The following is a 13340-nucleotide window of genomic DNA, read 5'->3' as shown; positions in this document are numbered from 1 at the left end:
CGTCGCGAGTACATAGGACCGGGTAAATATGCGTACGCATCTCGCAACTCAATTATTGCATTCCGTTTTGAGTACGTATCGGATGATTTCCCACACTGCAGAGCTAGTGGACGGCTGTGATGATGCTTATGTCAGCTTGTCTTAGTGGCTGGGTATCGTGAGCTGGTCACGTGAAAGTGAAATATTATGCATTCGAAAGTTTAAAAAAAAGCGTAAATAAACGCTGTTACTGGAAAGCAATCCGTGCCCGGTGTCGTCTCACGGATAGGCATACGTAAAGAAGCGCAAACACATGTCAAGCATGAGGCACCCACCGCTTCTGTCGGCCCTTATCGCGAAGACCGTGTTTCCAAAAATACGAGGTATTCTTTTTTTGCCGTTTCTTTTACATAAAATCACCGTCGTTGGGCTAGGGTGACTTTTCGTCCATTTTAATTCCTTTCAATTTAGGTCAAAATCATTCAACTACAGTTAAGAAAACAGGTAATGTCCCCTACACTCTTCATCAGGTCCCGCTTAAAGTGCTAGATACAGCCAGGAAACCAGACATTTTTGGTCTAGTTTCCTGTATATAGCCAGCATTTAACCAGGACCTGATTAAGAGTGTATGCCTTCTTTGGCCTAATTGTCTGTTGGTTTCATTAGCTGGGTCTAACAAAGAAACGAGCCTCTCGAATAATTCCCTTTCCTTCGTGCTTATCTTTCAGTTAGACATACGACAGCGCACAGTAACTAGGACCGAAAAAAAAATCAACAGAACCCTGGTTGTTCGTGTTGCTCTTTCTACCCGTCTAGGTTTTTGTGCGCTGTTCCATGGGTAGGTAGGTAGGTAAACAACTTTATTGATTCATGAAAGAATCATGTGAGGGGGGGAAGTGGAAACAGGAGGGACACGAGGGGCCATCGTCGTCCTGTTCCGTACAAAAAGAAAAAAAAAAGAGCTCAGCTTGCACTAAGTCGCTAGGAGCTGCCGACCGCCTAGCTGGTCCTGGCCTGGCAAGGCTTTTACCCTCTCACCTCCCTCTTTCCCACTCCTTGCCATTCTTACTACACATGGCTATGCGCGCTCTTCTTTTTCTATCGTTTTTTTACCCGTTTCTTTCAACTCTTTCTATATCCGTCTTTTTCTCTTTGTATTCCCTTTCTTTCTCTATATTTCTCTCTCTCTCTCCCTACTCGTTCTCCCCTCCTCCTCACCATCAAATCCGTCCTCCTCGGCATCACTTTCCTTTACCACCCCCTTGCGATAATATACTATAAATGTCTAGGCTATGCTCTGCTAGCCTGCCTGGTTAGCCGAGTGGTTAAGCTGTTCGCCTTTGGATCGTGGGGACGCGGGTTCGAATCTCGCCAAGAAATGTTTTTCGCTAAGAATTTGTTCTCTTTCTCTTTGTTTCTATGTTTTTCTCTTTTTCTCTCTTTCTTTCTCTCTCTCTTTCTTTCTCTCTCTCTCTCTCCCTCTGTACTCGTTCCCTCGCCTATCAGAGTTATTGCATCCCACGCTCGACAAATCGGCGCGCGTGTTCTGGGAGCGAAGCAGACGATGAAGCAGAGGACGAAGAGTCCGCGTGCCACTTCATGATGATGATAATTTCTGTTGACTCTGCACGGGCTAATGGTCGGCTTAAAAAGCTCCGGGGTTAAATAATTCATCATCATCATCAACAGTGTTTATTTTTCACCAAAACAGATACAATGGCGAAAAATAGGGGGACGGCAAAAAAACGCCAGGCCTGCGCTGAAACCGGAGCACAGTCACAGCGAAAGCTGGAAGAGCGGCGTTTCTAGAGTCCGTTGTAAGCTCTCTTGGGGCTACAATACAAGTACACTAGAAAGGTACCCACTACGCCATTAATTGCAATTTTTGTGAAGTTGGGAAGCACCTACTAAACCATTATTCTTCATTCTGCGGAGAAGCGAGGCACCAGCTACACGTCTGTAAGGCATGATGTGCACTTTGTGGACGCGACGACTGATGACGATGAAGAATTATGGCTCACCCCTTTGTAATGGGTTGGAAGCTTTAAACGGCCCACCAGTTATGTAATTTGCATTGGGTGACTCCCGGTCGCTATTTCCCTCTCCCGTCATGCTGTATAACATACGTTGACGTGGGAGAGAGATGGCGGGGGAGGGGGGGGGGGGGCGAAGAACTTTACTGAGACCCCGAGGAAATGGATCATGCCCTTATGGGCTTCCTTGGCAACCAATACAAGTGCACTTGCGAGGAACCCACTACGCTATAAAACATTGTAATTTTACTGAGACCCCGAGGAAATGGATCATGCGCTTATGGGCTTCCTTGGCAACCAATACAAGTGCAATTGCGAGGAAACCACTACGCTATAAATCATTGTAATTTTTGAGAAGTAGGGCAGCAGGCACTGTGCCATTTTTCGTCATTCTACGGAGAGCATTGGTACCTGCTAAACGCATGTAAGGCATTATGCGCACTTTGTTGATGCTGTGCCTGATGACGACGAAGAATTATGGCAGGGCCCTTTGTAATGGGTTGGAAGCATTCAACAACCTACTCGTTGCGTAATTCGCATTGTGTGATGCCTGGTTACAGAATTCGCGTTGTGCGACGCTTGGTGCTTATTTTACTCTTCTATCACGCTATATTGCATATGCTAATGTGGTTACTTTCCCGACATGAAGCCTGCATAGGACCTTTTTTCAAAGCAGTTTCAAGCACCGGCATGGCTCAGAGGTTGAATACTGGGCTCCCACGCATAGGGCCCAGGTTCGAACCTCGTTCCATCCTGGAATTTTTTCTTATTTCGTTTTTTTTTTCTTATTTCGAGCGATACTGGTTACGGACACCGGCGGCGGCGGCGGCGGCGGCGGCGGCGGACAACTACGGCGCCAAAAACGGCCGGTGAAATGATCTCATAACAGCTTTCGCTGTAAAAAGCTGCAGTTATTGCAGCTTGACTAAGCACCGTCCACCCTGCGTCAACAATGACAGGGTAAAAACAAAATACAAGAATAGAATGAAAAAATAAATAAAATAAAGCAAGTAATAATACAAGCAAAAGGCGAAGTAAATGACAGGCCAAGGTATACAAACAAAAATGAATATTTCATAAACACATGAACACAATAATTCGTAGTGTGTGTATCATCGCTTTTGTACATAAGAAAGGTACATAATGAGGTACACAAAAAAGGTACAAAAAAAACTGATGCAAAGCAACACAGAGTGACCTATGTAAACCATGCAAACCTACAAAAATAGTGTTTGTACACCGATAGTGTTTAATTTGTCGATTTTTATGTCTTGCTGCTCGTATGAATTGAGTATAGTTGGTAACATGTGGCTAAGCCTTTGGGTACCGTAATTGGTGCGAGATAACGGAATTTTCCACGGGGGTTTATATCGATGAAAGTAAATGCTTTGAGTATGTTCAAGATTTGCAAGTGTCAGAAATCAGTCGAGTTTCCCTCTGTTTGCGCTAATGTAGGATTGTAATAACCTGAATTTGTATATGTCGTTAGCAATAACAATTTTATGTTTAACAAAAAGTTGTCCTGTGTGTTCAAGGTATGGTATGTTTTCTATTGCCCTGATCGCTCTTTTTTGAAGTATTTTTAGCTTATTTAAATTTGTCGACGTAGTGTTTGCCCAAACTAAAGCGCAGTAGTTCAAGTGGGCATAGAAAAGAGCATGATATATAAGTCGCTTTATAGTAACGGGCAAAAAACGTCGACAACGCTTTAAAGTGCCAACCACGCGTCTCAACTTTAAGCTAATATGGTCTGTATGCTCATTCCAGGATATATGTTCATTAAAAACCACTCCCAGCGTCTTAATTGATTTGGTCACTGCAATTTTGTATGGGCCTAGGGTAACATAATTTGGTACCTACAGGGATATGCCGAGAGCTCGGAAAAGGACACATTTTGTTTTTGATTCATTTAACATTAAATTGTTCTTGGTAGACCAATCACGAAGCTTATTACAGGTGTTGGCCGCTAAAGCCTCGAGAGTACTGAAATCTTTTCCAGTAAAAAATAATGTGCAGTCATCAGCATATATTATGAAGTTGCAATTTTCACCAATTCTGACTATATCATTTATGTAGTATAAAACAATACAGGCCCCAGAATACTACCCTGTGGTACCCCGGTTTTAATTGGTTGTGTGCTCGATTTGAAGCCATTTATCTCAACATACTGAGACCGCGCACTCAGATATGACTGCATAAGTTTGAATGGTATTCTCCTAAATCCATAGCATTCTAATTTATTAATAACAGTTCATGAGATACGCGATCAAATGCTTTACTAAAGTCCAAATACAATGCAAATTATAAAGCCAGTTCTCTACGCCTGTGGAATCCGAGTAAGCAGCGGAGCTGAGAAGCAAGCGCCACCACCTGGCGAAGTCAGAGTTCTTTCTTCATCTTATTTATTTATTTATTTATTTATTTATTTATTTATTTATTTATTTATTTATTTATTTATTTATTAAGTTCTTAAGTTCTTACTTTATCTCTTTCTACATCTCCTTCTTTCTTTCGTCTCTCTGTTTATGACGACAGCAAGGCAGCGAGTCAGCGTAGGATCATTCGAATGACTCCCCTAAAGATTGAACGAGAGAGAGAAAGTCGGGGAACAGGTAAGACGTGTAACAAGAGCGACCGCCCCGAAACCTTTTACGCGAAGCGACGACCAAAACGAATAACCGAAGTCCACATATTCCTAGATCACGAGCGCACAAGAGAAACTAAATTTAAATAAAAAACAAAATGTCGTTATCGCGGCTGTCCGTAGCGATCGTGCAGGGGCTGCTGATGTTCTTTTTAGCACCAGCATGGCGTAGCTAGGTTTTCTATCATACAATACGCTTCAGAACAGGCAATATTCGTGACTACCCTCACATCGTCCGCAGACCACGTAGCACCACGGCGGTCGTAAAGACAGCGAGCCATGGACGTTCCGACGTCGCCGTAAAGCAGGAGATACTTCGTTGCCTCCGGATAGAAAGATGCGTTGAGCCCAGCTACAGGCTATCATAGACTAGCTAGCACTGCTTGCAGTCACTAAGCAAATGTTACCTGATGTTATCTGATGTAGTAGTTTTACAGCGAAAGCTGTTATGAGATCATTTCACCGGCCGTTTTTGGCGCCGTAGTTGTCCGCCGCCGCCGCCGCTGCCGCCGCCGGTGTCCGTAACCAGTATCGCTCGAAATAAGAAAAAAAAAACGAAATAAGAAAAAATTCCAGGATGGAACGAGGTTCGAACCTGGGCCCTCTGCGTGGGAGCCCAGTATTCAACCTCTGAGCCATGCCGGTGCTTGAAACTGCTTTGCAAAAAGGTCCTATGCAGGCTTCATGTCGGGAAAGTAACCACATTAGCATATGCAATATAGCGTGATAGAAGAGTAAAATAAGCACCAAGCGTCGCACAACGCGAATTCTGTAACCAGGCATCACACAATGCGAATTACGCAACGAGTAGGTTGTTGAATGCTTCCAACCCATTACAAAGGGCTCTGCCATAATTCTTCGTCGTCATCAGGCACAGCATCAACAAAGTGCGCATAATGCCTTACATGCGTTTAGCAGGTACCAATGCTCTCCGTAGAATGACGAAAAATGTGCCTGCTGCCCTACTTCTCAAAAATTACAATGATTTATAGCGTAGTGGTTTCCTCGCAATTGCACTTGTATTGGTTGCCAAGGAAGCCCATAAGCGCATGATCCATTTCCTCGGGGTCTCAGTAAAATTGCAATGTTTTATAGCGTAGTGGGTTCCTCGCGAGTGCACTTGTATTGGTTGCCAAGGAAGCCCATAAGGGCATGATCCATTTCCTCGGGGTCTCAGTAAAGTTCTTCGCCCCCCCCCCCCTCCCCCGCCGTCTCTCTCCCACGTCAACGTATGTTATACAGCATGAGGGGAGAGGGAAATAGCGACCGGGAGTCACCCAATGCAAATTACATAACTGGTGGGCCGTTTAAAGCTTCCAACCCATTACAAAGGGGTGAGCCATAATTCTTCATCGTCATCAGTCGTCGCGTCCACAAAGTGCACATAATGCCTTACAGACGTGTAGCTGGTGCCTCGCTTCTCCGCAGAATGAAGAATAATGGTTTAGTAGGTGCTTCCCAACTTCACAAAAATTGCAACTTATGGCGTAGTGGGTACCTTTCTAGTGTACTTGTATTGTAGCCCCAAGAGAGCTTACAACGGACTCTAGAAACGCCGCTCTTCCAGCTTTCGCTGTGACTGTGCTGCGGTTTCAGCGCAGTCCTGGCGTTTTTTCAGGAGTTCCAGGAACTAACTTACACGTACTGTGTTCAGTCCATAATTAGGCTTAGTGTAGCTTAACGCCATTATTTAAAAAGCTTGATATTTTAAATACTTACGCCAATGTGCTGAAATGCGTGGCCAGCTGGAATGAGTGCGCGTGGGATTTGTTACCCTACAACGCCACTGAACCATAAGAGACGACATGGAGGAGGGCTCCTCACGAATGTTGGTTAGCTATCGTTTTAGAAAGTACACCAAGTCTACGTACGCGGCGCTGTAGTATTACATTGACAACGGCGCATGTGGCGTGGAATCGAAACGAAAACTTGCCACCGTACGGTATAGCACGGATCCCTGAACCGTGACGGTGGCTTTCCTTGCGTCAACTGTGTTCCCTCTTCTTCCATCTCAGTATGCACTCGCGAACAAATAGGCACGTTCCTCGATAAAGTCACGCACGGCAGAGCAAAGGCGCTTGCCGTCGAAGTGGATAAACCTACAGTCTGACGGCGGTATTGGCACTGGGCACACGACAGGAAACTGGCCAAAGAGCAAATACGACTGATTTCCCGGCCCTTTCCAGGTTCTCCACGTAGCACTGTGCTTCTTCGATCGGGCGGCTAGAGCCGAACGAAGGCCAAATTAGATTTCCCTGCTGGGTTACTCCGTCCGAAAGGCAAGCACGACCGCGAGCGACATTCGTGCCTTCCGAACGCTGTTTGCAGCTGTCGCAGGTGTCATGGCCCCCACTGTTGCTGATAGAGGCAACCGTACGTGCCTGCCTCTGTGTACCGTGCTTGTGCATAAACGCCCGTGCCGTGTGTCCTTGTTCGTGTACGTGCATGCGAATGCACGCGTATGCGCGCGTTTCTGTACACTTGCACCGGTGTGTACATGTGTTCAACGAGTAGCACGTTGACAGTTCGAAAGAAGCTTGACTGTGCGGTGAGAGAAACATGATGACTGATTATGCAACAGAACGTAGATAATGTGCTTACATTGTAGATGTAGCAATATGTTAAAGATATGTAACAATCGACGCAAGCAGACAATCCTGTGGCAGCTTTAGTCATAGATAGATATATAGATAGATAGATAGATAGATAGATAGATAGATAGATAGATAGATAGATAGATAGATAGATAGATAGATAGATAGATAGATAGATAGATAGATAGATAGATAGATAGATAGATAGATAGATAGATAGATAGATAGATAGATAGATAGATAGATAGATAGATAGATAGATAGATAGATAGATAGATAGATAGATAGATAGATAGATAGATAGATAGATAGATAGATAGATAGATAGATAGATAGATAGATAGATAGATAGATAGATAGATAGATAGATAGATAGATAGATAGATAGATAGATAGATAGATAGATAGATAGAAATGCGGCGGTTTGCAAGCTAGGAGGGAACTTGTCTATTTACATCTCTTCTTCACACGGTACCACTTTGTGACTTCGCGTGATGGGTGACAAGATTTAGCCCCCATTGGCTGACTACATTTCAACACAGCAAGCCTGCTGTGGAAGATGCTCACCCTATATCTTTCATTTCCGGTCAAAGAGACGACCAAGCAAATTTTCACCTAATTTTCACTTTTTGTAGATATACTTTCTCATCTGCTGCCTTGTCACTGCTTTATTGCCATCATCCCGCGCATATTTAACTTCGAAGCAGGTCAGGTGAGTTTCTGTCACTTTCCATGCACCCGACGCCGTCGCACAGGAAATTGCGTTGGCAGCGTGGGAAGCAGGCTACATCCGGAAATCAAATAAACGTGGCATACCCTTTGTTATTCGTGTAGCGGCGCATTGTGTTTTATTTTTGGTCAAACAGTCTTTTGCATTTTATGTTCCTGTTTTTCCTGCTTTTATTTACTACGTTTGATTACGTCATTTGACTAAGGTTTGTAGTAGTCCTAAATATCAATACATAGTCTGATCATCCACAGTTCTCAATATCCTGTGATGCCGCGTGAAATGCGCATGCGTATACTGACTCACTGGGGAGATATACGCAAGGACGAGCTATTTAGGCTATTTAGTAATTTGGTACCCGTGACACTCGTATACCTGCAGCCAAAGAATGAAACCCTCTGCCGTCCTCCATCGTCACCAATCCAAGTGTTTCTGCCGTTAAATCTACAGCTACCCGCCAAGGTGGTCTAGTGGTTATGGCGTTGTACTGCTGACCCGCTGGTCACGGGATCGAGTCCCGGCAGCCGACTTGCGATGGTGGCGAACTGGTAGAGGCCCGTGTTCTGTGGGATGTCAGTGCACGTTAAAGACCACCAGATGGTCGAATTTCCTGAGCCCTCCACTACGGCGTCCCTCATAATCATATGCTGGTTTTAAGACGTTTAAAACCCTGCAATTAAAATTATAAACTATTAATTAAATGAGCGGCTGAACATTAGTGTTTGAACTAGCCGCTACCAAATTAGCATTGTTTTAACTACCATTTCCTTCTGTTACGCCTTTTTGACATTGAAGGTATTGAAACAAACAAATAAATACATGTGTTGTCAATGAGACGAAGGCTAAAGTCATGACAGTGATGTTAGAAAATTCATTTACTTGTCCTCTTTAATTATTTATGGGCATTTCTAGCTGTTATGTAGTAACATAATTCTGCGCTTATAATTCTATTTTCGCCCTACCCACAAGCAAAGCCTCAGTTATCGCCTAATAAAGGCAGTTTTATTGGAATTACAAGGAGCACTAGTAGAATTACGAGGAGCACTAGTCAGACTGGAAGGCGGTAAACAGCTGATGGGCAGAAAGTAAACGAATGAAAATAGAGCTATAAAAAAATGAAGCATTGTGTGACATTAAAAAGAGCAGGCATCTGATAAGAAGAAAAAAAAACGTATAACAATCTCCACCCCTTGCATCGGGACCTTCCATGCGCTTCAATTACAGCAGTTGGCTAAAGGAAACCGTAGATTTGGAAATATAATATCAAAGCGAAATTGCCGCCATGCGTTCCATTCATCTTGAAGAATCGAGGCACTCGTATTCCGTCTCTCCCCTGCGTCTTCTCTGGACCCAAATAAAGTTTGCTTCATCATAATCATCATCATCATCATCATCATCCGTATTCCGTGCTGGGAGGAGGAGGAGGAGGAGGGATAAGCATTTATTGCACGAAACGGTGTCGCGATGCTGGTCCCGCTTCTACCCTATGTTACTGGTCTCCTCGATCCAGGGACCATCTAGCCTTCGCTGCCTCCTTGGCCCTGGCGACGAGACGTCATTGTTGGTCCAGGTCCTCTGAGGCGAGCGTGGCCTCCCACGTTTCGAGAAGGTCTTTGTTTTCTTGACCAGACAAAAGTCTTCGTTTTTTGACCAGACAAAAGTAGCGTACGTTTTCTTCAGCCAATTGCTCCATAGCCAAGATGAACTTTCATCGAACCAACCTTTATGTATGTTCGTGCGTGTATGTGTGCGTGTATACATATCCCCCCCCCCCCTTTTGCTACGCCAATGTCCACCGCTGCGGAATCAAACCTCGGACAAGCTCAGCAGTAGAATAGCCACTGATACGCTGCGGCTGGTACAATCAGGAGTCAGGCGTAGCAGCGCTATACTGCAGAAGAACCGGCATTTGGCCGAGTCGGATCTCGTTAAACATGTTGAGCGGTTCAGCGCGAAACGAACGAGGACGAAGACCAGAAAGGGACACACGCCAGAGATGGTGTATATCCCTTCGTGTCTTTGTACTAGTTTGTTTCGCGCTCAACCACTCAACGTGTTTGAGCATCGCTATACGTCTAATGCCGCAATAAAAGACGATGGCGCTGAACACCGCAAGCGCATCCACTTTTATTGCACGGCACGCCTTAAAACACGTAGACATCCAAAATGCTGAAAAGACTCAAAGCACGCAACGGTCTTAAGCTGCGCCTAAGTGGCCGGCTAGATGGTTGGACGGGATCTGCAGAAGAAGAAAAAAAACGCCTTTTGTACAACAAACAACCTAAGGCGATAGCTTCACCGGAGCTTACAAAAACTGTTCAAGAAAAAAACAGTATAATCGAAGGCACATTCGATTCAATCGTGGCCTTGTGTGTGCGCTAGGGCACAAAGCATCACAGTGGCGTAACAAATACTGGCAGAAAACAAACGAAAACATGTCGCTTTATTTCTTTTTCACTCGAGCACGCATTACAATCTACAACAATAGTCTTGTACTAAGGACGACGAATTTTTTCAGTTTTCTGAGAGGCGTTTTCTTCGATCACGACGCTCAGAAACGAAAGAGGAAACAACAGGTTCCAACGAGATGAATCCGCTTACAGAGGCACCTTCGTTCAAAGTGTTCTTGCTGCCGCCAACGCATAAACATCTGAAACTTAGAAAACTCGCCAACGAAAAAAAGGAAGAAAGTAAGAAAGAAAGCCTTGTGTTGTGTCAGCTCTGTACGTCAGCTCACAGCTACTTTCCCGGAAAGTGACCTAAAGGCAAACATTTGAGAAGCAAGTGGCTATGAATGCATGGTTTTTGGTCTAAGGCACGCTGATTCTTGAAGCAGCTTTTTAGCTTAACATGAACGCTATTCATCCCCAGACACTTTTGTTTACTGCTTTCTTTACAGCTTTACAGTGTATGTCAATAAAAACGTATGCATTGTCTAGTTAGCAATACAGAGAGAGAGAGAGAGAGTAATAAAGAAAATAAACTCCCAGGGTCTCTTACGCATTCGCTCAAGACTCGAAGGGCGAAAGCCGTCCGGCGTGGCTAGACCGCCGTGCTCATTATATAAGGGGAACGCTACTTTTTTTATATTTTTAAACAGAGCGAACGTTGAAAACAAGAAGTGAACGCTATACTCGCGTGTTCACGCGATGATTTAAGTGCGTTTGATTGTGTTCTTTCGTGTACATAATGACGTGCAAAAGCAATAAAATATAGTTGTTAGTCAGCGCCATCTTTGTGTCCTCTCGTCTTCATCCTGTTCTAGCGCTGTTGCTTCGTTCGAAATCTGACGAAACTCGCTGCAGACGACGGGTTTCTCAACTGCCGTAACGATAGATAGATAGATAGATAGATAGATAGATAGATAGATAGATAGATAGATAGATAGATAGATAGATAGATAGATAGATAGATAGATAGATAGATAGATAGATAGATAGATAGATAGATAGATAGATAGATAGATAGATAGATAGATAGATAGATAGATAGATAGATAGATAGATAGATAGATAGATAGATAGATAGATAGATAGATAGATAGATAGATAGATAGATAGATAGATAGATAGATAGATAGATAGATAGATAGATTTGCATTTAATAGTGCGCGCCTTGTCGCGGTGCATCCGGCGTCTCGCACGGGAAAGGTTTGCTGCTGCACGACGGCGCCGCCACTACTCCTCCCTTGGAACAGCTGGTCGATAAGACTCCGTGGGCGCTTTCTTCCGAACCAAGCACGTTTCGTTGCAAACTCCCGCTGGGAGAGCAAGGCAAACAGAGTGCGACATTATTTACTGCGCTCGGTACACTCGACTCCCTGTTGTCTACTCCCGTCTTCTTTTTCTCTACAGCCACACAGACGCAGTGGTATTCGATTTGTTAGGTTGATAGTTCCTACTTCAAATCCCAAGGAGGGACGTCCGACGCTTCTGTCTCCCGTCTCTGTGCTCCTTCAAGACAATCGGAGACGAGTGGTTTTGTTGGAGGGCAGTGTTTGCTCACGCACTTACTCGACGGTAATTGGAATGTCGCACCACTCCTTCAAAGCAAGACATTACTCATAAAGAAGCACAACATCCCTCAGAGAATACAATATATATATATATATATATATATATATATATATATATATATATATATATATATATATATATATATATATATATATATATATATATGCTTTCGAAAGAATATTCCTGGTTATTGGTTTAATTATATGAAAGAAAACTAGTCACAGTGAAAAACATACCAACATTTATTCTGAGCTTTCGGCCGGCGACCGGCCGAAAGCTCAGAATAAATGTTGTGATGTTTTTCACTGTGACTAGTTTTCCTTCATATATATATATATATATATATATATATATATATATATATATATATATATATATATATATATATATATATATATATATATATATGGGTTATGGCACAACGGACACGTTGTCTTCAGCCGTGAAATAAATCGTTATTGCACTGCTGAGGACAACGCCTTCGTTATGCCATAGCTCTTGATCCGAATAGAACTTGCCCACCCACACACACACGCACAAAACACACACACACAAACACACGCACACGAACATACGAACACACAAACACAAACACAAGCACACAAAGACACACATACACAAACCCACACACACAAACGCACACACAAACACACGTACACACACTAACACACACAAACACAAACACACAAACATACAAACACAAGCACACACAAACATGAACACACAACACAAACACACAAGCATGATCACACAACACAAACACACACACAAACACACACACACACACAAACACACACAGACAAGGAGGCGGCGGATGTCCTGACTGCATCTGTGCATTGCTGCAGCGCACACCTTCGAGGTTGTTCTGGCACAGGATGTTGACAGGCTGGTCGGTGTCGCTTACATGACCAGACTGGCCGAACATCGCCTTGCGGTGTCGAGGCAGTCCTGACATGAAACTTGAACATTACCGATGTGTTCTCTGGAAGCTGGACAGTTCGGCGGCCTGCTCTGTTTTTTCGCTGACTGATTCGTTGGGAACCAAGAATCGCCACGGCAATGATGATGGTCACGGCACGATGTCCGAGAGTGCGACCTTTGCTGACGGCGCTTCGCATTGTCTTCGGTGCTGTCTTGACCTGTGCAGCGAGTCGGATTGGTGATACGAGTGCTTTGGTCAAAACGCCTTCTGTTGGCGTTCACAGGGGTCGTCACCGCTATCGCGATGGCCACAGGTTTCTCGTCGGGCGAAGATTCGTTGGGAACCTTTGGCACGTTTACGAGCTTGTCGCAGATACACAATACTGGAGCCGGTGTTGGCTTGGTTCACATGCCTCGTAACTTGTA

General features: G+C 44.1%; 1 protein-coding gene across 1 annotated transcript in view; it reads right to left on the bottom strand.

The window, feature by feature from the left end:
• LOC119372309 (acid sphingomyelinase-like phosphodiesterase 3b) overlaps nucleotides 1–12918 on the bottom strand; it is a 69480-nt gene extending 56562 nt beyond the window's left edge. The window contains exon 1 of the mRNA XM_037642783.1: nucleotides 12846–12918. Coding sequence (XP_037498711.1) covers nucleotides 12846–12918 — 73 coding nt within the window. The remainder of the gene's footprint in view (nucleotides 1–12845) is intronic.
• Between the last annotated feature and the right edge of the window lie 422 nt (nucleotides 12919–13340).

Source organism: Rhipicephalus sanguineus, chromosome 10 (genome assembly GCF_013339695.2).
Source record: "Rhipicephalus sanguineus isolate Rsan-2018 chromosome 10, BIME_Rsan_1.4, whole genome shotgun sequence".
Classification (NCBI taxonomy): Eukaryota; Metazoa; Arthropoda; class Arachnida; order Ixodida; family Ixodidae; genus Rhipicephalus; species Rhipicephalus sanguineus.
The sequence above is the reverse complement of the archived record's forward strand: the minus strand, read 5'-3'. Positions and strand labels throughout refer to the sequence as shown.